This window comes from Nicotiana tabacum, chromosome 11, assembly GCF_000715075.1.
Source record: "Nicotiana tabacum cultivar K326 chromosome 11, ASM71507v2, whole genome shotgun sequence".
NCBI lineage: Eukaryota > Viridiplantae > Streptophyta > Magnoliopsida > Solanales > Solanaceae > Nicotiana > Nicotiana tabacum.
In genome coordinates this window covers 172,169,251-172,193,874 of record NC_134090.1, presented here as the reverse complement: position 1 = coordinate 172,193,874, position 24,624 = coordinate 172,169,251, and the positions used below count along the sequence as shown (strand labels likewise).

Here is a 24,624-nt window from a genome sequence, read left to right as displayed (position 1 = left end):
TCGTTTGCCTTTTTTCTTTTTCTTTTTTGGTTAAATAATTATTTTATTACCAATTTAGCACTAACTATATGTACAGTGTTAAAAGAAACAAAACAAGTAAATAGTAGGTTTTGTGAAATTGTTTTTCTTTATTCTCCAATTCTTTTTTTTATTTCTATGCTTCTTTTCTTTTCTTTTCTTTTTTCTTTTCTCCTTTTCTTTTTTCTCGTTTTCTTCTTGTTTTTTTCTTTTTTCCTTTTCTAATTTCATTTAACTTCTTTTTTTTTATATTCTTTTTCTCTTCATAATGTAATTTCATTTACTGTGTTCACTATTTTTTATTATTCTTTTTTTATATTATTCCTAAAGAAAATTCAAATTGTATACCAATTAAATGTAGTTGATACAGCCAAAAAAATATTAACTAACATATGATACCAATATAGTATATAGCTATACCAACAGGGTATACAATTGTACGTAAAGAGTTAAAAAAATTTATTCAATTATTAAGCTGAAATAATATCAGTTGTCAATAAAAATTTCAAAAAATTCTAAAAGGATCTAATTGTAAGAGTATACCGTTATATTATATATCATACTATAATATATATTTTTTGCATTTCAATTTGCCCCTCACGTAGGGTAAAAGCTTAAAGCAAATTAAAGGGAAAAAGGCAAGTGAATTTACGTGTAATAAGTATACTATTATAGTATAGTGTATACTATTATAGTATAGTGTATACTATTATAACATACTGTTATAGTATATGCAGTATAACTATATACGCCTATAATATATTGTATATTGTAGCGGTATACTGTTAGGTAACTGTGTTCTTCTTCGATTATTACAATATACCGTTGCAGTATATTGTAAACTATAATAGTATACTGTTGCAGTATAGCTATGTACTCCTACTTCATATTGTATACCATAGCGGTATATTGTAGTTGTGTTCTTCGATTTTCAACTGAAAATTTCGATCTCAATCACCTCAAATCAGCTCCAACCACTATCAAATTTCAGTATGAACTTCCAGAAGGTACTATAAGCAATATCTAACAACACCCACTTTAAATATGATTAAGGTAATAAACAATAATTGCAATTTGTATAACTTTCTTAGCATAAAAAAACAAAAATAAATTTAAGGATATAAGTTCCATACTGCAATTTTTCGCACTCATCAAACACAAAAGGACAAACTTAATAAATAAATAAAAAAGAGGGGAAAAAACAAGAAAGTGATAAAGAAAAACATGAGTGGGGGAAGGGGTTTCACAACTAAATAGATGATCGGATTCCTAAGGGCTGATTCGTCTTTGTGATTAATACCCACTTAACGATTTTATGTATAAACACTAATGCATCTATTATAAGAAAAAAATTGAACTGAATGGGTACAATGAATTCAACCTTTTATGGATGAAACGGAAATAATTTTGATACGAATTGGGGTAACATATTTACCCTTTAATGGGTACCGTGAATTCAGAAATAACATGTTTTAGGAAAAAAACGGGTAAATCGTTTGGGTCCCATGGGTAAGAGTAGTAAATAGTTTGGGCCTGGGCATTAAATAGTAAATAGTTTAAGATTAATGGTAAAAATAACACGGTATAGCCAGTTTTCGGATTGGTCATTCAAAAATAGCCAGCGGTGTACGAAGTCAATGAAAAATAGCCACTATTTTGCTGCAACAGAGACCGGCCTAGCATAATATACTGGAGTTCGGTGCACTTGTATATGAACTCCAGCATATTATGCTGGACCGGTATACTTTGCTGACTCCAGTATAATATACTGGAGACTGGAGCACCGGTGCTCCAAACTACAGTATATTATACTGGACAATTATACTTGCTGGAACTCCAGTATATTATGCTGGAGTTCTAGTGTACTTATGCTGGAACTCCATCATATTATGCTGGAGTTCCAACATACTTATCTTGGAATTCCAGTATAATATACTGGCGTATTTTTCGGGTTTTGAATAGTGTTTTCGCTCAGATTTATCTTTACATGAAAAATGGCTAAAATTCGATTACTTTTGAAACTGAGCTAGTTTTGAATGAGAAAAACTAGAATAAGGCATAGGCAGTTAAAAAAAAATAAAGAATTGTCTGAGCCCGGGTTCGAACCGGGGACCTCTAGTGTGTGAGACTAGCGTGATAACCAACTACACCACCCAGACAACTTGCAAGAAGGATGTCGTTTAATTTAAACTACGAAATCAAATATTTATAAATACGTATTCAACTAATTTGGGCAATATTAGGATCAAATGCGTCTTACTAGTAATAGAATTATCAATTAGCATTGCTGTTTGGTGAAAGAATCTTGTTTCCTTTTTTATACAAAATTAAGTGGGCGTTTGGACATAAGACTTGTAAATTTTTTAAAAAAAGTAAAATAATTTTTCAAGTTGAAAATAATATTTGAAAAATAGAATTGTGTTTGGATATAAATACAATTTGAAGTTGTTTTTACATTTTTGTGAATGCTTTGAAATGAAACTTTTGAAAAATAATTTTTTTAGAATTTTTTAAATTTTAATTTTAAGTAAAAATTAAAATTTTCATGTCCAAATATTAATTCTGAAATAAAGTGAAAAGAATTTTGAAAAAAGGAATTATTTTATGGGGAAACGAGCGTTAAATTTGGTAAGAATAGTAGATAATCATTAGAGAAAAAGACAGTGCATGGAAATTGGGAGAACAAATTTTAATTATACATTTTGTCCACTAGCTCAATCCTCCAATCACCAACCCAGTCGCATTTTTAGTTTATCATCATACCATCAACCGCCACTTCTCAGTACTCTGCTCCACCCACTAACTCTACGCTTCACATCTCCACCTCCACCTCAGATTTCCGGTTCGTCGCCGCTGCCCTTTTTTTATTTTTATTTTTTTTATTTTTATATATAGTTAACAACAGAAATGTATATTTTTAATTGCGGACAATTTTTTTTCTATAAATATGGATATTATATGCATATAGTACATATTTTATACACTTTTTGGGTCAATTTTGTATGTGCCCATTTTTATAGCGCTGATTGGTTTGCTGTGCTATTTGTTCAGGTTTCAGCTCTCGTGTCCGAATCAAAATGTCTCAAGGTACGTGCCCCTAATTTTACTTACCAATGATTTATTGTTTTCTAAATCACTGCCTATATAAGCTTCACAAAGCGTAATTGGTCCAAGTTTGAATAAATAGGAGGGTTGCGGTAGGTTGACAGCCAGAGGAAAAAGTGAATCTGTTGAGATTAGAGGAAAAAGTGTATCTTTGAGATTAGATACACAGGATTTATATAATTGATCCCAATTAATTGGATTTGTAGTTGATTAATTGATTTATATACTTCAGACATGCAATATTTTTACTGCTTTTCAATTGATGATCAGGAGCCGATTTTGGATTTGAAGTCTTATGAGTTCCTATAATGACTTCAAGTTAATATACGACAATAACTGAAATCACTGTGGAATATTTTTAGGTAATTAGTGGATTTCTTAATACATATACAGGGTTTGGGAAAAAGCATTCGGGTTCATGAAAATCCATAGGTTACAGTGTGGATATGTCTCTGTTGATGATTACTAGTGTTTATTTATCAATGTACTTGTTCTGATTGGATTGGTGATTGGTGATTGGTGAAGCTGGTGAAGGTAAGGATGAAACAAAACCAGCTATGTCTCCATATGAAGAGGCAATGGAGGCATTATCGTCATTAATTACAAAACGCAGTCGAGCTGATAAGAGCAATAAAGGCGATAAATTTGAATTGCTCTTTGACTATATCAAGGTTGTTTTTCTTGTTCTTTCCCTTTGCCCGTGTTATATACTGGTGAATTGTTGATATGCGTCTAGCTGAGTGATATTTCTACTGAAATGGGTTACAGATGCTGGAGCTAGAAGAGCCGATTAAGAAGATGAAGGTTATCCATGTTGCAGGTACCAAAGGAAAGGTAATGAGTTATGCATGCTCTAATATGAAGGGGAGCGTTGGAACAAAGTTAAAGTTGTCTCTGTGTGACCTATAGGTCACGGGTTCGAGCCGTGAAAGCAGCCACTTATGCTTGTATTAGGATAGGCCGTCTATATCACACCCCAGGGAGTGCGGCCCTTCCCCGGACCCTGCGTGAATGGGGGATGCTTTGTGCACCGGGCTGCCTTTTTTTCATAGGCAAGTTTGAATCTTGTCACCTATTCTTGATTGGGATTTTGGATTTTGAGTAATTGGGGTTGGGTAACATATCATAGTGTCCTATTAGACCTTGTTGATATCTCGTTCATAAATGTTTGCATATCTCCAACAGCTTTGAAAGAATGTTTTGCACCTTCAAAGTTCGAGCAACTTATGTTCCGGTCTTTTATTTTCTTAGCACTTCTCTAGTTATTTGCTTGAATGTCGTTTGTTCATTTAACAAGTATAATCCTATTTCCTCTTTTTTCTTTCTTTTGTTTGTTTCTTCTTGTTTTATTCTTTTATTAGTTTTTCCCTTGGGAAGGATTTCCAATTTTCTTAATGTAATCCATGTTATCAAATGCCTATAAAATTGTAAACTATATGCGTCAACTATCTTAAGCTTATCCCTTATGCCCATTCAAATCGTTGGATCAGTTGAAAAATTAACATTGGTTGTTGCTGCAAGTCAAATTTAAGTGCTATAACAACTTCTACCTAAAAGTACTCTTGATATTGATCAGATTTAGTGATACTGCTATGCCAAACATCTATGGTGTGAAGTGGGCAATGCCAAACAGTGTTAGAAGCCTGCTGGAAAGTTGGCAGGGTCAATCAGTAGGCAAAAGGAATAAAAAGATGTGGATGACCATTCCCTTATGCATCATGTGGACCATCTGGCTAGAAAGGAATAAAAGATGCTTTGAAGATCAGAGGACCCAAATTCGTACGCTGAAAAATAATTGTTTGCAGAATCTATATTTTTGGTGTACGGAAAGGGTAGTAGGAGACTTGGTGCAGCTGTTAGATTTTATGGAATTGTAGAATATTTATTTGTAATTTTTTCCTATGATGTTTTGCTTGTACTGTGAAAGTACCCCCTTGGTACTTTTTTGAAGCTTCTTAATAAAAGTTACCTTATCTGATCAAAAAAGATTTAGTGATACTGCTCTAAGATTGTAAAAATGAAAATATTGGCAAATATACTGATTACTTTTGGAGATATAAAGGATGCTTGTGGCATAATATTAATGCAGACAAGATATACAGTCTATTCTGTGCTAATTTCTATTTTTAAGCGTTCTTCCAAAAGTTTTGCTTTTGATATGCTATAGCGTCACAGAAGAAGCATGTAATATCAACTTGTTTACTAATGGTTTGTATCCCTCATTGTTTTTTGTTATGCGTGTCATGAAGGGTTCAACTTGCGTCTTCACAGAGTCTATATTGCGCAACTGTGGCTTTCGTACCGGGCTTTTTACATCTCCTCACCTCATTGATGTTAGAGAACGATTCCGATTGGATGGGTGAGTGAGTTTTCTGTACAGATGTTAGGAACATCATGTATTCTAGATCAGTTAAAATTGAAAATTTCTTCCATTTTTTAAATAAGAACTTAACATTATTCCAGTTGCTGTGAAATTGTGTTGGTCATGTTGGAGTACTTGATTGTCGGTTTCTCAATCTCTGCTTGTGTGATTGGATGTTGATATAAGATATAAATTGCTAACAGACTCTTGATTTCTTCCACCTGATATCAAATTTTGAATTTTTTAAGCTTGCATTAAAGCTCGATTGATAACTCTGTCATTAAACTTGGTTTCTTTCAGTATGGACATATGTGAAGAGAAGTTTTTGGCATATTTCTGGTGGTGTTTCGATAGATTCAAGGCAAGTAAATTAATGTTTCTTTTGAATGTTAATATATTCAATTACTCCATTCCCTTTTAAGTGTTAGGCACAATGATAGTTATATGTAGTACTTCTCTTGCACAATTAATATTCTTGATTGAACCTCAGAACCCGAAGTAGTCTTTGTAAATATGACTCAAGAATGATTTGCCATATTCAAGAGAATTCTTGCTTAATGAGTAGTTTTTGAATCTAAACCTGGTTCTTTGACAAGTGCTGCTGAAAAATTCCTATGTAGTGTGGTTATTCTAACTTGAGTTGCCAACGGCACTTGAGCGACTCTAGTGAAGCTCCTTCCTGATGCACGACCTGGTCTTTTTCCTTCCTTTGTACTTAATCCTAACTAAATTGGAAACGCCAGCATACTTTTCAGACATATAAATTACTGTCATCTTCACTCTACTCGATGGGTTGTCAGTTACATTATAAAAATTAAATCTAAGATGACTTTTCAAGTCTCTATCATGTTCTTGGGCCATTTACGCACGATTCATAATTCATTGGATATTTGAGTGAGATTGTTCTCATAATGTGCATATTATACTCATTTGATTGTTTAATGAGTGATCATTGAATAGTACATTCAAGTTTATCACTCTAATTCAGAAATGTGTGGATATTTGTTTAAAAAGAAAATTTCTCGTCATGACTAAACACTGATTATGAAAAAGCAATTTATTCAATAAAACATACACTGATTAATCAGTTGAAGACGCCCCTAAATCCTAATATGTAGTTTTTCATCTGGAAGATAATAGGGGAGAGGTGCGAGCAAATCTAGCTTGCTCGATTTTGCTAGAATGCATTCTATTCCATTTTTAAGGTCGTTAGGCACAAAGGACGGCCATGTAATGATTCCAGCACAATTCATCTGAAATTCATTTTTGTCATTGCTGTTTGAGAGATGATCTCTCGCCGTACTTTAAAATGTTTCTCTTTGTTGGCATTATTCCTTTGTTTATATTGTGGAGATGGAAAGAGCGAGGTGCATGTTCTAGGTAATAACCCTTTTTCTAATGTGGGATAAGGCGATAAGCACAGCTCAGAACTTGAATTTAATAACTCTAACAGTGCTATTGCTCACATTTCTTGACAGCTCCACTGAGTCCATTTATTTTCTTCATCTAGTTGTAATTTGTAAAAATTGCTCCTGGGCAAGTCACAAGTTAATTTTTCTTTTCTTGTTGACCATTTTCAAGATAGATAATTTTATAATGCTTATATTCCATGGTTGCGGTCAAGCTCCTGAAGATGTGTAATTATAATCCATCATTAGTAGCATTTCAATAAAAGAAAACGTGAACTAGCCTGATTTTATTCTATCAAATTTTGCATAACATGAAACTCTGGTGTCAGATCTCCACAGTATGAGAGGAAAAATGACTATTTTCTTCTTCTAATGGATGATTTGACCTAAACTGTTTATGAAAGGTGATTTTCAGTGTTCCTTGTGCAGGAAAGAACCAGTGACGAGGTTCCAATGCCCACGTACTTTCGCTTCCTCGCGTTACTTGCCTTCAAAATATTTGCAGCAGAGCAGGTGGGTCCTGGTGACTTTCCATGGCAAAATTGGCATCTGAATATAACATTCACTATTCGAAAATGGAGTTTTGAACTTTATTTTTATCAGAACTAGTCATTTTTTGAGAATTGTACTGTGGTGCAGGTAGATGTTGCTATCTTGGAAGTTGGATTAGGAGGCAAATATGACGCAACAAATGTGGTACTTAGTCGACATATTGGACAATGTTTGCTACAGTGATCTATTCATTATATCAATCTGTCAGTCATTTTTGGATATCCACTATGATGGTGCGTGTTATTCTTCTCAGGTTGAGAATCCAGTTGTTTGTGGTGTATCTTCACTTGGATATGACCACATGGAAATTCTTGGTTAGTGTTTCTTCTTCAGTAATTCTAGGAAGCTGTTTAGTCTTAGTTTAAAATTATCTAACTTCGAGGACATCTAATTTTTAGGATGATACAATTGAATCACAAATTTAAAATTAAATATTATTCGGCTCTTAACATTTGATTTATCAATTTATTCTAGCACAAGTTGCCCTTTTTTTCTTTCTTCCTTTTCATATATTCATACGTTTGCACAGGTGGAGTCTAAAACTCCGAGGATAGAAAGAAATCAAATGTTGGGACTAAATTGAATATTGGGTCAAATAATTAGGAACAAAAAATGGAATCTACCCCATAGGAGTTAATATAGAAGATTTGAACAGCATTATCTTTAATTGGTATGTGGCCTTTGTCTGTTTATCATGCTACAACTTAACTGTGCTAGCATATTCTACTTAACGCTATAGAATGTAGATTGCAACTGCAATTCTGCTAGTACTGCATAACTACTGCTCAGTCATTTAGGAAAGAGTAACTGCTATATGTAGTTACAATATTCTCAAGATTGTTGATGGATATACCATGTAAATGACTTTCGGTTTAAATTTTAATTATATAAAATGAGGATAATCACCCGCAATTTTTTTTGTTAACTTTACAGAATGTGCTTGAAATTTTAGATGTCATCTACCTCAGAAAATGTTACAAAATGGCATTAAAGCTTTTTCTACAAGTCTTACTGTTTAGATGTTTGATCTATCATACTTCATCATTTGCATTTAAGTTTAACCCAGAGCTCTATTGTGTCTATTTTATGATATTAACGTGGTGGAGCATCTTGATCTTGTTTTGATTGCTTCTATCATCATGCATGAACTACTATCATCAGGAAATACTCTTGGACAAATTGCTGGAGAGAAGGCAGGAATCTTCAAGGTTGGAGGAATATCACATCTTATAAAATTGTGCCCCTTGCTTAAACAAAGTCATCCTGTTTTAGGCTTTTAATTTCATGTCTTGTTCATTTCTTTTCTTTCTCATCTGTGTTTGTGCTTGACATAGCGAGGAGTGCCGGCCTTTACTGTTCCCCAGCCCGATGAAGCAATGCTTGTGCTTGAAGAGAAGGCTTCTGAGTTGGATGTAAGTCAAAATTTCTCTTATATGATATAAGTGTTAGTTGCCTTTTGTTCCTAATGCTTATACCCTTTTCTCAACTGTGACCTTGCACTTTAGATTTCATCACTGGTGTCTTTTATTTCGAGGGACTTGCAGCTGGCACTTTAATCAGCTTCCGGTTGAAGTCTACAGGATAATTATATATAAGCCATTTCAAAGAATCTAAAGAGAGGCACACTAAAATGGAAAAGTGACAAAAGATCTGTCTCCAAAGAAGGACATCATCCCCCTGGCCCCCTCCTCCACCAGATAGGTATAACAGAAGCAATCAGCAATCCCACCCCAAGAAACATATGTCAACCTTCCCTTCCTTCAAATCACCCTTCATGGCCACCTACTTGGGCCAAATTCAGCTGCCAAGAGTTAAAAACAAAAAGCCTAATAGCCTGTTTGGCCAAGCTTCTTTTTGGCCAAAAATTGAGGTGTTTGGCCAAGCTTTTGGAAGGAAAAAAGTGCTTTTGAGGAGAAGCAGAAAAAAAGTAGCTTCTCTCCAAAAGCACTTTTTTGAGAAGCACTTTTGAAAAAAATACACTTAGAAGCAGTTTTTTAAAGCTTGGCCAAACACTAATTGCTGCTCAGAAGTGTTTTTCAAACTAATTAGCCAAACACAAACTGCTTCTCACCAAAAGTACTTTTGAAAAAAAGCACTTCTCAAAATAAGCTGATTTTTGCAGCTTGGCCAAACAGGCTATAAATTGGCCCCCATAGCTTAGTTCAAGTGGCAAAGGTTGAGGGACTTGTGACCTAGGTCACAGGTTCGAGCCTTGCACCATGCGAACTAAGCCTGATGTTTAAGTGAAGAAGGGGGGGGGGGGGGCATTATCCCTGCGTTTTGGAGGCTACGGCTGGTCCTGAGGGGTGATCCCCCAGACAAATTTCTAGGTCATTAAAAAAAAGGAAGAAAGAAAAAAAACCAAATTATTGATATCAAACATGAGAACAATGTGTACATGAGGGTTGTCTTAATTGGTAAGATATATTACTGGACAATTAAAAGAACCGAAAAGGATGAAGTACACTGAAGTGATGTAGTTGCCGGGAATTTCCTTCTATCTGCAGCATATGGTGAGCTTTTCATATCACCCACTTTTTTTCTGATTGAACTTCATATAGAGATCTTTATCTTTGGTTTTGTTTCTACTCTTATTGAACATTTATAATTTTTCAACTCCACTATTAAAATCTGTGAGTGTTACAAGCTTAGAAAACCAAAATGACAGATGTGGGCAAAGAGGGCAGTCCGGTGCACGAAACATCCCGCATTCACGCAGGGTCCGGGGGAGGGCCGCAAAATGACAGATGTGATATCACTTTAAATTTCATGATACCTTCTGTAGCACTTACTTCACATCACCAGCATGTCTAATTTGGCCAAAATGGACAAAGATTCATTGTGAAGAGTGAAGACTGGAAGTATGAGTTCAGAAAGTGCACAATGAAAGCATGGTGATAACCAATTAAGTAGCTGTAGGTATAAATGTAATATTTGTATCAGACACTAGACAGAACATAATGGCTTTTGTAATTGGTTGCGGGAAGAATTTTGTTGACTCTCAAGTGTTAGGCAACATTAGACCAATAAATATTTGGTGTTTAAGTAGATACGTGGAATTCCATTAGATCAGCGACTAAATTTACAATATTTAGCTCAAAGGTGAGAGGAATAAAAAAAAAGCAGTAACTAGTTTACTTGCTGACTTCCAAGGGCAACTTCATCCAAATATATTAACTGGATGATTAAATGTCTTTCAAGTTGGGCAGAATGGCAGATTTAAACTTTAAGCATGGGAAAACTATACTGAAATGAAAGGTCAGCATGGGAATTCATTTAAGAAAAAATTCTCATGTCAGATATCTCTGATCAGCTTTTCCTTCATTTTAGGGAAGAAATTCTCATCTTTGATCTCTGATCAACTTTCCTTAACAGGAACAGAGTTCTGTTAAGAAGTTTCTTGTTGATGTTAACATGTATTGTTGTTGCAGGTACATCTTGAGGTAGCTGCTCCACTTGATGCCAACATGCTGAGTGGTTTACATCTTGGGCTAGAGGGTGAGCACCAATATATAAATGCTGGTCTTGCCATTGCATTATGCTCTACTTGGCTACAGAGAACTGGCCATGTTGAAATTAATTACCTAAAAGAGATGGTAAATGATATCTAATGCATGTTGTATACTCCGTATTCCTCTATTTCCTCCTTTTATCTTCACCCTTTTGTTTTTTTCCCTTCAAAATAGACAAATCTACCCGAGCAATTTGTTAAAGGGCTAGCAACAGCTGCTTTACAAGGCCGTGCACAAATTGTGCCTGACCAACTTATAGAGAGTGAAAGCTCAGGGGACCTTGTGTTCTACTTCGATGGTGCCCATAGTCCTGAAAGCATGGATGTATGTGCCAAATGGTTTTCTCTGGCAATCCAAGGAGATTACAAGCAGCACAATTCCTATGGGAGTAATCGAGGACATAATGAATTGGGGGCTTCACATGATTCAGTAGAGATGGGCCATCATGAAGCATCCAAGAAAAGTTCAACTCAAGTAAGCTTATCTCAATTTCATTTGAAGGATTCCTTGTATGGCTAATTTGGACTACATGCTGCTTATTAGTGTATGAATTTTAAAAAGCACGAGTTCAATTTAAATTATGCCAAACTTCTGCTTAAAGAGAGCTCAAAGTGATGTGTTGATTTGAAGCTTAAATTTAAAAGAAAAAAGAGTTGCAACCTTAAATATGGAGAGAAGGCTAGTAACTGGATATTAACAGACTGAAAATGGTTTACCAAGAAAGTGCTTCCTGTTGCTGGAGCAGCATGTGTCACAAGAGTTGGTTGGTAAAAGTCAAAATATAAATGGATGAGGCCGGGATGAAGGGTTGACCTCAGCAGTATCATATATCTGCTTTGCATCTCGCTCGACAATGGTCCATTTGTTGGCGCGTGAAAAAGGTGGTGTCAGACTACCTAGAATTACTAATAATGTGTCACAGCGTTGATGAGGGTGCAGTTTGGTGAGTTCTGCTTTATGAATTTAGAGCTTGTTGCTATTGGTGCGTAGCAAGAAAAATAAGATTTCTTCTCACAATTGCTCTGATGCCATTTCAAAGACGAGAGAAAAGATTAGGAGAATGTGGGGTACAAGTGTTTTTATCCTAGTACTAACCTAAATATGTATAAAGCTGTAGTACATGATGGTAATGCAACTTAGCTTTCCCTAATTCTAATATGTGACTATTGCTCCCTTATCGCAATTCATATGACAGCCTGTATGATTGCACCATTTTCACTAATTATTGTGTAAAACTTTAAAGATTTAAAAAATTCAAAAAAAGTTCAACTTCTTTTTAAGTTAATTATTCAAAAAATTTACTTGGGTGTGACTCATGAGAGATCTATGTAACCCCTTTTATCAGTACAGATCTTTTTGGCAGGCCTGACTCTCAAACTTAGTTGATGACTGGAAGACTATTCTTTGGATACTTGTCTCAGCATTATGTTTTGAGGCGAATACACCCTTTGTTCTCATTCAATCTTTAATGAACAAGTGATACGACTACACATATAAAAAAAAGAAAAAGAAAAAGAAAAGTGATACAACTTCTCAAATATATTTCTCAGATGATTCGCAAGCATATGAATTTTATTGTAATTAAATAAACTAATCTATGAATTTTTTTTGTAGTAAATTATTAAAAAGCTAATCTAGGTTCAATCGTCCTTCCAAGCATTGGTCTAATATTTTGGATCTCTACTGCAGACTAATAAGCAGTTGTTTTATAAACATAAATATCTGATGTCTAAAAAGTGTAACCGGGGGGGGGGGTTGTTTAAGCTATGCATTTACTTTTTATATTAATAACCAGAGAGTAAGTACATATAGGAAGGATATTATTCTACACTCAGTCGCCCTTTGTTTTATTTTCCTGAAATGCTGATTATATACTGTTATTATTTTTTGCGCTGCTAAATCTGAAATGATGCAATCGTGCAGTTCTTACTCTTCAACTGTATGTCGGTGAGGGATCCTCAACTACTTCTTCCAAGACTGATGAGGGCGTGTGCTAATCATGGTAATTACTTGGAAGCAATCAATCTTCCATGTATTCCTTTAGATAACTAACAAAGATAAAGTTCTTGAAATCTTCTGGTCATTTAATGCTGAATGATAATGATACTATAGCCCAGTGAGCTTAATGTTTTCTTTGCAACTTCTTATGTAGTTTAGGAGTTTGACATTGAGTCTAATATTTCAGGAGTACACTTCCAGAAAGCACTCTTTGTACCTAACGTATCAGTATATTACAAGGTGGGTACCTCAATGCCAACTGATACTCAAGTTGATCTCTCATGGCAGTTGACTCTACAAAGAATATGGGAAAACCTTGTTCATGGGGAAAAAGGTTAGAAATCATAGTAAACTATAGTCAACATTTTTATTAGTAGTTAATATTTTGAAAGCTAATATTTTCTCTTCATTAACAAATATCATGGAACTAATTTTGTTTCAACTATGATTAATATTTGTGAGACTTGATAATAATTTTTGGAAGAATCCTTTAATATTAGTAGAGAATTTGCACGCATTTTTATATTCAAGATACAGTTCTTTTCAGTATGATGTGCATCTATCTGATTCATTGTAGTTTTTTTGATTAGTTCCAACAGTTTTGTTACTTTCTATTTATTGTAAAAGGTTGAATATACTCTTTCTATAAAATATACAAAGTTGAAAGAAAAAGATAGACCAAGTTGGTTAAAATGGAAGTTTCATTAGTGATCATCTTAGGTTGGTTATTGCTGGTACATTAGGAAGCACTATAAGTTTGACATATTTCATATATTTTTAGTCTCTTGAAATTTAACTATCATACTTGTTACTTACTGAGAGTGGGCTACAAAGGAAGTATCTTGCATTTAGCTAACACAAGTCAGTTAGTGATTACCAGCTTTTAAATTTACTTGGAAAAATTCCTAATGTTTTGGCTTTTTCCTTTTTTGCATACTTTTACCATGTCTAATACTTCATCACCTCCTAGGAAATGCACCTCAACCACTAGATATGTTTTAATGTTTAACGAGAACACTTACCTTATTCTCATCAATTATGGGTGCTTCACTTTTAAATGTTGTTTACACAAGTCATGGAAGTCATTTTCTGTCATATGTCCAACTATACTGTCCGAATCTTGCAGGACAGTGAATAATAGTTCTGCTAACAGTTAAAAAAACATAATCCCGTTATATCTCACCAAGTATGATGAGGTTAATATTACTGATTCAGTTAGAGAAATGTGGTTTAGGGGGTCATACTGAGCAACAAGCTGCTTATATGCTCTTTTTTCCCTTTTATTTTTGTTTTAGTGGACCTCTAAGGAACTAATAGGGTGATTAACCTTTCTGTATGCTTATGTATGCTAAATTATATAGCGTACTGGCATCACTTAGATATAACTGTTGTTCGACGTGTCTGTTATCATTGTATTTATCGATATAGAAGATCCAAATACTGCCACACGTGTGTGGACTGTGGAGATTGTTTTTATGATTGGAGTTAATGGCTTTCAAACACTTCACTTGAACAACAACAACAACAACCCAGTAAAATCCCACTAGTGGGGTCTGGGGAGGGTAGTGTGTACGCAGAAAACACTTTACTTGAAACAGAAGCATAATTGACTGCTAAAAGATAAATTCTGCATTTAACTGAGTCTATTTAGTTGCAGGAAATGATGTGAAGAATACAGACCAAATATACGAAGAAGTAACAGATGATGCGGAAAAAGGAGCTCGAAGTTGTGAGAACAGCAAAGTGTTTCCTTCACTCCCAATAGCAATAAATTGGCTGAGGGACACTGTTCGCAAAAACCGATCTGGTCGCTACCAGGTAATGCCAAATCAATGGAATAACTTTTGTCTGACCAAGAATTAGAGGAAATCAATTTTATTGATACGAGAGAATGGCATACTTGAACTAGAAGTTCTATTAGAATCAATTACCATTCCCTCCGACCTCCATCCAAAATTTAATTTTCACTTTTCGTCGTCTTTGGTAAGTAATGTTCACTTTTCTATGTAACACTTGCGTAACACGAAATACCATCATTAGATTCACTTTACTATTGTTAATTTTTCCCCGTTGTCTATTTATATGAATGAAAATGTAGAGCATGTAGGCAGTGGTGGAGCCAGAATTTTCACCCAGGGGTGTCGAAATATAAAAAATTAGATATACCAAAAAGTTAAGGAGAGTCAACGTATAGTAAATATAGATTAAAAAAAAAAGTTATCTTCTGGCGAAGGGGTGTTGATTGACACCCCTTGGTTGAATGTGGCTCCGCCACTGCATGTCGGTCATTGATGTTCCCTCATTTGACACTTATCAATCATCTTGTCTATTTCTTCTCTGAAAAATAAAAATCATGCAAGTCAAATTTGGTCATTTTGTGGCTAATTAAGTACTAATAGACAAATAGGATTTTCAGGGAATATACTCTTATTGAAGTCCTTGTTGCATAACAGTTTCGTGTTATTATTATCATATTATATAGAAAGCAGTAATTGCTTAGATTTTCTTTCTAGAAATGGTTTTCACTTTGAAGGGGAACCTTGGCGTAATTGGTAAAGTTGCTGCCATATGACCAGGAGGTCAGAGGTTCGAGCCGTGGAAACAGCCTCTTGCAGAAATGCAGGGTAAGGCTGCGTACGATAGACCTTTGTGGTCCGGTCCTTCCCCAGACCCCGCGCATAACGGGAGCTTAGTGCACCAGACTGCCCTTTAAATGGTTTTCACTTTCCAGTATGCGTGCAAGAAAATCTTACAAATTGTAGAAAAGAGATATATATGCTAGTTAATGTTTCTCTTGTTTATATAGGTCCTGGTGACAGGTTCTTTACATCTCGTGGGTGACGTTCTGAAATTAGTCAAGAAGTGAGCTGCTAGCAATGCCTAATTATACTCTCTCCATTTCCGTTCATTCTTGCTTCTGATGTTTCAATAGAGAACGGGGAAGACTCGATAGATCTTTTTTCCATTAACTGCCCTGAAGTTTTACTCAGTTACCAGCTCCAATTTATACCTGGCTGTCATGCTCTTGGTAAGAAGTTGGAGATTGATTTTTCATGTATTAACAGGGGCAGATGCACGCTTACCGCGGCACCGCTTGTCGGAAAATTTTACTAAATATATTTATTAATACTGTACGGAAACGGATTAGTAGGAAAAATGATACCACTTGATATAAATTGTGTCTTGGTGTGTTGGTTATGTGCATGATTTTGCTCTAAGAGGTCAAAGGTTTAAACCTCAGCTAGCACATTTTTATTTTGTAAATATTTGAGAGAGCCTTTGTGGTTAAAAATTGTGATAGAAATAGAATTGAACTCAAGACATTTTCTAACTTAAGGCTCAACAAAACCAATACACTAATGTTATTTCTTGTCTAAAAGTATGATAATTAAAGTTATATTTCAGTTCTTCTATAAATTTCGACATCACTTAAAAAAATTCATGCGTGTGCCCATTTTCAAGTGTATGTTTTCTAACTTCACCAAAGCATATAGTACGTTTTTTTTTGCAAAAAATTTCAATTACAATTGTCATATTTCTGCCAAGTACCTGTTCCTTCATGAGAAACTTTTTCAAGGATCAGCAGTACGTAACTTCTTTCCTCTTTACAATACCTTAATGAAGAATACCTAAGCTAAATTACAATAGGCGAAAAATGACTTCGTGGTCACTTAAATTTGTAAGAGATTTTAAAGCCGATATTTAAACTTTGGATTTTTGCATTTTAGCACCTCAACTCAATCAATTGAGTATAAATAAACCGGCTGATTGAGTATAAATAAACCTGCGTGTAACTCAATTGCCTGAAAGAAGAACACGTCAAATGTTAAGACCATTTATTATTTTACATGTGCCATCTGTGAGTCCCTTTTTTAAAAGCTAATTTATCAAAATTTCTCTTCTTATTTTACTTCTTTCACTATTTCTTCTAACATTTTAGCACTGCCATCGGAAAAAAATCACAACCGTCACTTGACTGACTCAATCAGCTATGAACTTCCATAAAATTCATTCCATCTTTCACTTCTATCAGAATTCACAAAATCCATACCCCAAGTCAAAGAGTCGATGAGTCGCCTACTAAAATTCCGTCAAGGCAACTAAAGAGCCGGCGAAGCTATGTCAAAAAAGGATACGAATGGTGAAATCAGAAAGAGAGAAGAAGTCGGATTGCATACGTAGAATTTTTCAACCAAAATTCGACAATTTTTCGATAGTCTTTCTCTTTTCTCTTGCTATCTTCCAATTTGAGATCGACACAAAAAGGGGAGAGGGAGTTAATGTGAAAGAAAGGATCGACAATTTCTTTTTGACAAAATCTATTGTTTTTCACTACTACTGGGCTTTGGAACAAAAAGAGGAAGAAGCAGGGAAAGATTGGAGTGGGGGAGAAAGAAAGGGGGGGGGGGAGGGGGAAGGTGCAGACGTCAATGGGGAAAGGGGAAAAGAAACAGAAAGAGGCATTACTTATTTTAAATGGGGCTTATTTTTTTCTTTTTCATTTGTAATTTTTTTTCTTCTGATTTTACATTTTTTAATCAAAATTATCGTAGTCACGTGCTTAGTTTACGTGACTTGCACACACTTTGTCCACATCACCTGTGTCACTGCCACATATGCATGGTCAACGGTCAAATAGGTTTATTACTTACCAAATATGTAAGTTTGAGTATTCAAATGAGAACGATGTAAGTTCGTGTATCGACTTTACAAATGAAAGCAAGTTTAAGTGGCCACGAAGCCATTTCGCCATTACAATATTTTACTGTCTAACAGTAACAAATCATGAAGGACTTCATTGGTTAATAAATTGACGGAACATAATTTGTCAACTTAACTTTTCGAGTGGAAGTTTAGAGAATGTTACCTAATTTGTTTTAGTAGGGAACTGTTTGTAGGTTGACGACTCTAAACAAAGGTCTAAAACTCAAATGGCCAGTAAAAAGCAGTAAAATTGAACAAGAAATAATTAGTTAGAGACCATTCATATCCTAAACGCCATTATGTTTTTTCTTTTCGACTTTGAAAAATTAAAGTGATATTTCATACTGAAAGAGTACAATAGTTTATCCGAAAGATATCTTAAATTAGAATGTATTAGATCCTCACACACTTTAATTAATATTATTGCTAATCCTTTTGCTCCATAAAAAAAAACTTTCCGTTTCAAATCAACCCTTCAACATTTCTACGCATTCGCCAATCGACAGAAGTGCTTTTTCTGTTACGGATTCCACCCCGTGGACTCAAATATATATGTGTGTGTCAATTCACATTAATTTGCATGGTGGATTTTTGACAAGCAGTGTAAAAATTTGAAAAAATAAAATTATTATTATGAAAAGCGGTATCATTTCTTTATATTTATACCTAATATTTTTATTTTGTATACTATCTATATATACATATGTAATAAAAATTTCGGCGAAACAGTGTTACATGACACCGCTTGCCAGAAAGTGTATCCGCCAGCTGAATTGCTCAGGTTTGTTAAATTGGGGTAAAAATACGTATTAAAATTAACAATAGTTAAGTACTAAAATGAATATAACAGAATATGTCATGTATTAATTGATTTGACGTAAATTAAAAGGGTAGACTTATTTTCTTAACTTTATGTAGAATGTGCATGGCGCTTGGACAATGCAAAAGTTGCAGAGATTAACTCCTTTTCAATCCTGTCCATAATGTCTCCCCACACTGCTCCCCCACTAAAACGAGGAGAGAGAGAGAAAAATAACGTAAAATCTGATCCCAAGTTGAAGTCCCAACTGCAAAAATTTTGGGGAAAGATCGAGAAGAAAAAGAAAAGGGATTTTTTGATTTCTCAAGAAGAAAAAGCTGCCAGCTAGCCATTCATAAATCATAACTTTAACATATTGCATGTTAATTTCAGAACATGAATAGTATTTTAAAGAAACCGTTGAAGAAAAGAAGAATAAGAAAGGAAATCTAATAGAATCTGTTGGTTTGTCATGCTAGAGCGGATCCGTGATTTTAAGTTTTTGGGTTCCTATAGAAATTTCAAGTTAATATACAATAATAACTAGATTAACGGACTGAGTTCCAAGCTAAATATTCTTATATATTTAAAACTTGTTTGAATAGTTGTTACCTATTGTACTGTATCGTATTGTGACTTTAAATACAATATTTTTTTGATTGTTACTTAAATTTTATTATATTGTATCGTTAAATCCGTCATTACGTAACGAACAAAAGTGCCACTTTATATAACGATCGATTTGGTGTGATCGCGTCGTTACCTTATTTTTTCTTCTTCTTATCTTGCCTTTCTATATTATTAAATAATTCTATTTTATTCTTTATCATACCTTTTTATATAATAATTATGCCTCTTATCTCACTTTTTCATTATAATATTGCAAGTTAATTTTTCATATTGTTGGTCCATGGCATCATAAAACGACGACAAATAATACAATCTATCCAAACATTGTATATATCAAATGATACAATACAATACAATACCATACATTATGAAACGATATATAACAATCATCCAAACAAGTTGTTAATTATTTTTGCAATACAAATATAAGATCTAGATAAAAGTCACTGGGTTCACGAGAACCCGTAACTAACGCACTGGATCCGCCCCTGAGCGGAGCTAGAAGGTTAGCTAATTCAGTAACTTTAATTCAAACCTTATATTTGTATTAAGAGATTCATTAAATATGTAAAAAAAAGAAGAAGTTAAATTCAGAATTAATTACTAACACGTGATGTCGTATCCTAGAATTTAGAATCTATATAGTTCAAATCCCGACTCCACCTCTTGTCATTGCAGTTTCTGAAAAAATAAATCTACACTTGCAGTAATAAATTGAATTCAATTACCACTTGAAATAGTTTAATTAGGACTCAATTTGCAGCCACTAAAATCTGATGTCAGCCTTTAAAAAAAATACTATTATTAATTAACTAGTAAATATATACTCGTACTCAATTAAGAAGCTACTTTATTTTTCCCATATGTCTGACAAACAAGTGAGTGCCAACAATTTATACCTTTTTTCTTTTTAATCACCCAATCAAGATTAAGGTTTCCTTCCAAAAGAATATGGAGTGATTAATTAATTTATAATATTGGTATAATGGATGAATATTTTAGTTGTTTTTGAGAATACTAGTTTGTGATGACAACCCTAAAGAGAAAGAGTACATATTCGAATGAGAGCATCACAGCCAGATCTTGATTTGCTTTTTTAACGCATAAAATCGCTGGAAGAATACTTTAGTAAAGTGGCTGATCAAAAGGCCAAAAAAAGAAAGAAAACAAGCAGATGAGGAACAATTCTCTAAGTGTCGTAACTTTAAACAAACCATGTTATGTTTGAGTCATAAAAATGGTACTCCCTCCGGTCCAAAATAAGTAATTTTTTAGCGGTTTTCATACGGATTAAGAAATTTATTTTTAACATTAATTAGTAACAAAATTGACCATATAAACCTTTACTATCTCTTCACATAAATACTCCTAACACATACTCCAACACTATTTACCCCAAGGGCAATGTAGGAAAAAAATAATTAATTCATTCTTGAAATCTGAAAAAACCACTTATTTTGGACCACAAAAAAAGGCCAAAAAATTACTTATTTTGGACCGGAGGGAGTATTAATATACTATTATCCGGGCTGAGGTTTGAGCCCAGAGTATGAAATCGGCTTTGTCAGAGAGCGTTTGACAATGCGCTAGTCCGGATTTTGTGGGACTCTAATGCAGATATCATATACCGGATAAAAAAATATGATAACATATTATGACCTTGCCATTGTTAGTGATATTTTTCTAACTCTATCTTTTTGGCCTCTTTGTCTCTCTATCCCTTCGGGTAGGGTTAAGGTCTGCGTACATCCTATGTACCCTTCCCAGACCCCACTAGTGGAATTCTACTGGATTGTTGTTGTTGTTATTGTTGTTGTTTTTGTATCTTTTTGTCCTCTTGCTATTACTGTTCTATTGTCTCTTTTCATCTTCTTGTGCCGAGGGTCTATCGGAAACAACCTCTCTATCCCACGGGGTAGGGATAAGGTCTGCGTACATACTATCCTCCCCAAATCCCACTTGTAAAATTATATTTGATTGTTGTTGTTGTTGATAACATATTACCGGTTCATATCATTTGTCTTTCAAATTTTTTTCATAAGGTTATTAAAAAAAATATTTAGTAGCCTTAATAATAAAAATATTTATCTAAGATATGCCTTTTCTTCTTCTCCCTCTAAGCATCATCACTTTAAACAAACCATGTTATGTTTTGAGTCATTTAAATGGTACTAATATACTATTATCGGTCTGGTGTTTGAGCCTCGGGTATGAAATCGTCTTTGTTAAGGAGCGTTTTACCTCTAATGTACGACTTTTCGGCACGAATCTGAACTCAATAGGGCCCAGTACGAGCGCCGAATATGGGATGTAATATACTCTCTGTTCATATTATTTGTCTTTTAATATTTTTGTATGTTTATTGAAAAAAGACATTTGTCTAAGATATGCCTTCTCTCTCTCTCAAAATGTCTCAATAGTTATTAGTTCTCTACTAATTGGAACAGTATATAAGAGTGATTTCGAAAAAAAAAAAATACTTAATAAGTATTTCTATTCTTTCTAGAACGTCAAATATTTTTAAATAAATTTAGTTTGCTAAAACGACTAAATTTGGGACAGGAGAGAGTGATGTAACTTGTGAGGTGGAGGAAGTAGGATTTGCCTTTATGATCCATGGGTCTAACAATAAATTGTTACTTATTTTACATTTCTTTAGATATTGATAAGTTGACTTACTAAAAGATTTGATTATATAAGAGCTAATATTTATAAATATAAAAGTAGTCAGTAATTTGAAATGATTCAAAATAAAAACTATGACGTCCACGTTGAAACAAAAACAGTATTTAAGTGGTTATTTAGAAGTCATATTTTATACTGAATCAAAATAAGTGCCAAGAATACAAAATAAATAACGTCAAACATGTACATAAAAGTATAAAAATTGCACGGGGCGCCCTATTTGGTTGTCCTTATTTAATCTATACCCATTTTTAAAATTTTTTTAACTTGTACCCAGTTTTTAAACAACTTCAGCCCCTTTCTCCTCCTCCTCCTTCTTCTTCTTCTTCTTCTTCTTCTTCTTCTTCTTCTTCTTCTTCTTCTTCTTCTTCTTCTTCTTCTTCTTCTTCTTCTTCTTCTTCTAACAACAACTAAAAGACACTATGATTAATTCTCTAATACTACCACCATCTTAAGAGAAATTTTCATTCTGTTTTTAACCTTGTATTGGTAGAATTTTTACGTTAGGTGAATGCAATGGTTGCAGCAGTAGAACGAGCATCTTTGGATTATTAGTGTTTTGTGTAACTTCTCTGGGATAATTGATTGTTGACTTGAAATTTGTGAAATGTTTCAGTACTGATTCGATTATTACAGATAGAACTTAAGCTTTGCCATTTATATTTCACTCTTCCTACAAAAAAAACTTCAGCTTATATAGTGCTGAAGTTTTTACAAATGAACTAAATAACTTCAGCATCTTCTGCTGAAGTTTTTGAAAAAGCTTATCCAGGACAAAAAAACTTCAGCTTATTTAGTGCTGAAGTTTTTACAAATGAACTAAATAACTTCAGCATCTTCTGTTGAAGTTTTTGAAAAAGCTTTATGACAAAACTAATGAATCCAGGACAAAAAAACTTCAGCTATTTTAGTGCTTAAATTTTTACAAATGAACTAAATAACTTCAGCATCTTATCCAGGACAAAAAAACTTCAGCACTGCCTTTGCTACTTCAGGCCCGTCTACTAGAATGTTGAAGTTTTGCGTGATTGTCTTTGCTACTTCAACCCCGTATGCTGAAGTTACGGGAAAAAGTGGGTACGCTTGCAATTTTTTTTGCAAAGCGAGCACAAGTTAAAATGTGACCCAAAAAGCGGGTATAGATGCAAATCCCCCATAAAAGTAGAGTCTCAAATAAAATTAGTAAAAATTATGGAGATTTTTTTTTGACTTAGCTTCTAATAGAAAAATATTGCTACAAGACGACAAGACAAATAGTCAAGAATATGATTCAATTATATATTTAAAGTTGAATTAAGAAAAATCAGATGCTACTAATACACAAACGCATTAATCTCGCATTTTACTTTATATAAGAGAAGATAAAAAAGAGACAAAGTATAAATGCGTGATAACTGCATTAAGGGTTTAAGATACCTAATTTTGAAATGATACAAGAATAGTCCTCCACACTAGTAAATGTTTGAGACCGTTAATTAGTTTGCTTTAGTGATTCTTTGATATTAATTAGAATCTATCATGAATGACTTTAGATTCGTTTATGAACCCACAATTTTAAGTTTATGGATTCACATTCGTATACAAACTAATGCAGACAAAGTAACACAAATATTTTCGGTAGTCAATTTATTTTTATCAGCCGGCCGGTAGGAGCGAGAAATTTGAGATATGTTCGGTATTTTTTCAATCAATTATTCAGGTCTATGCTGTATATCAACAAATTATGATTTCGAAAGTCATCCACTTTGAGAAGACCTTGCTTTGAGTGGATATGTGGAAGATTCTGGATTCTAGAAAAGACAATTTGTTGGATATATATTTAATGAATTTCGTAATACAGTAATATAAAGTTGTCAAATTATTGAATTCTGCCGAACCCGTAACTAGAACTCTTGCTCCGCGTCTAACTTCTCCATAACTTACCTAATGCTTACCGAAAGGCGAAAGCGGAATATATATATATATATATATATATATATATATATATATATATATATATATATATATATATATATATATATATATTACTGTTTTGATTTGTTCATCAACTTGCTGATACAATCAATATCTAACGTTAGTTAGGGAAAAATTCTGTTGGAAAACCACATGACCGTTACAAGTTGGCATGGCCCAAGGACCAAAAATGGTAGGGCTAGTGGTGGTGGGGTGACTTTTGGACATAGGGCATTTTGCATGGTTGACTTATTATTAGGAAACTAGAAAGTAGATTGTGATATGTGAGTGAAGCCCTTTTTATATTTATAAAGTTCACATTTCACGCTTTACCTGACCCTAATCTGCGTAGAACAAGGGCGAACTCATCGTCTGCGGTACAATAGGTCACAAGTTCGAGTCGTGGAAGCAACCATTATTATTTGTATTAGGGTACATTATCTATGTTATATCCCTTGGTACGACATTTCTCCATTCACTGCTTGAATATGACATGCTTTGTCCATCGGGTTGCCATTGATTATAGAGTTCACATTCCTTTTCATGGTGTAACTAGTATTAATACCCGCGCGATACACAGACAAATCATTCCAAATTGCGATGTATGTTGTTTGAATCATGTACAAATAACCTTAAAATATATATCTCTCAGATAAAAATTATATAACATGAGAATTTAATTAGCAGGATATGAAATTATTGATCAAATCTCGTAGTAGACAACCAATCTTTTTATCATATATTTATAGCAACCTAACCCCTTGATTTTAGTACTTGCATTTCGTTCCGTTGTCGATATTAAAGAATACTAAACATGTCATATTGTGATCTGTCTTGTTCGAGCACATTATATCATATTATTTTAACAAAATTCTTACAATCACTTTATTTTTATTA

At 33.8% G+C, this 24,624-nt stretch overlaps 1 protein-coding gene and 1 non-coding gene across 3 annotated transcripts; one reads left to right on the top strand and one right to left on the bottom strand.

The window, feature by feature from the left end:
- Positions 1 to 2,103: 2,103 nt before the first annotated feature.
- TRNAV-CAC (transfer RNA valine (anticodon CAC)) lies at positions 2,104 to 2,177 on the bottom strand. The gene has a single exon. It is a non-coding gene; the product is annotated as a tRNA-Val (tRNA).
- A 477-nt stretch (positions 2,178 to 2,654) lies between these two features.
- LOC107779364 (folylpolyglutamate synthase-like) lies at positions 2,655 to 16,157 on the top strand. 2 transcript variants are annotated; one of them, XM_016599788.2, is made up of 17 exons: positions 2,655 to 2,860; positions 3,070 to 3,105; positions 3,649 to 3,794; positions 3,892 to 3,957; positions 5,373 to 5,482; positions 5,786 to 5,846; positions 7,324 to 7,407; positions 7,534 to 7,590; positions 7,700 to 7,760; positions 8,608 to 8,654; positions 8,781 to 8,858; positions 10,878 to 11,042; positions 11,133 to 11,432; positions 12,882 to 12,960; positions 13,144 to 13,290; positions 14,614 to 14,774; positions 15,763 to 16,157. In XM_016599788.2, the coding sequence occupies exons 1-17, from the start codon at positions 2,686 to 2,688 to the stop codon at positions 15,820 to 15,822; spliced, it is 1,833 nt and encodes a 610-aa protein (XP_016455274.1). In that variant the 5' UTR covers positions 2,655 to 2,685; the 3' UTR covers positions 15,823 to 16,157. The 2 variants fall into 2 exon arrangements, with proteins under 2 accessions (XP_016455274.1, XP_016455273.1); XM_016599787.2 differs by having other exon boundaries at positions 14,608 to 14,774.
- Positions 16,158 to 24,624: the final 8,467 nt, after the last annotated feature.

What these genes read in the sequence shown, in the direction of transcription:
- LOC107779364 (XM_016599787.2), top strand. Translation starts at nt 2,686, where the DNA reads ATGGAAATTGGGAGAACAAATTTTAATTATACATTTTGTCCACTAGCT. An exon ending in TTGCAGGTACCAAAGGAAAG is followed by an intron (nt 3,958 to 5,372) that starts GTAATGAGTTAT and finishes CGTGTCATGAAG; the next exon opens with GGTTCAACTTGCGTCTTCAC. An exon ending in TGACCACATGGAAATTCTTG is followed by an intron (nt 7,761 to 8,607) that starts GTTAGTGTTTCT and finishes TACTATCATCAG; the next exon opens with GAAATACTCTTGGACAAATT.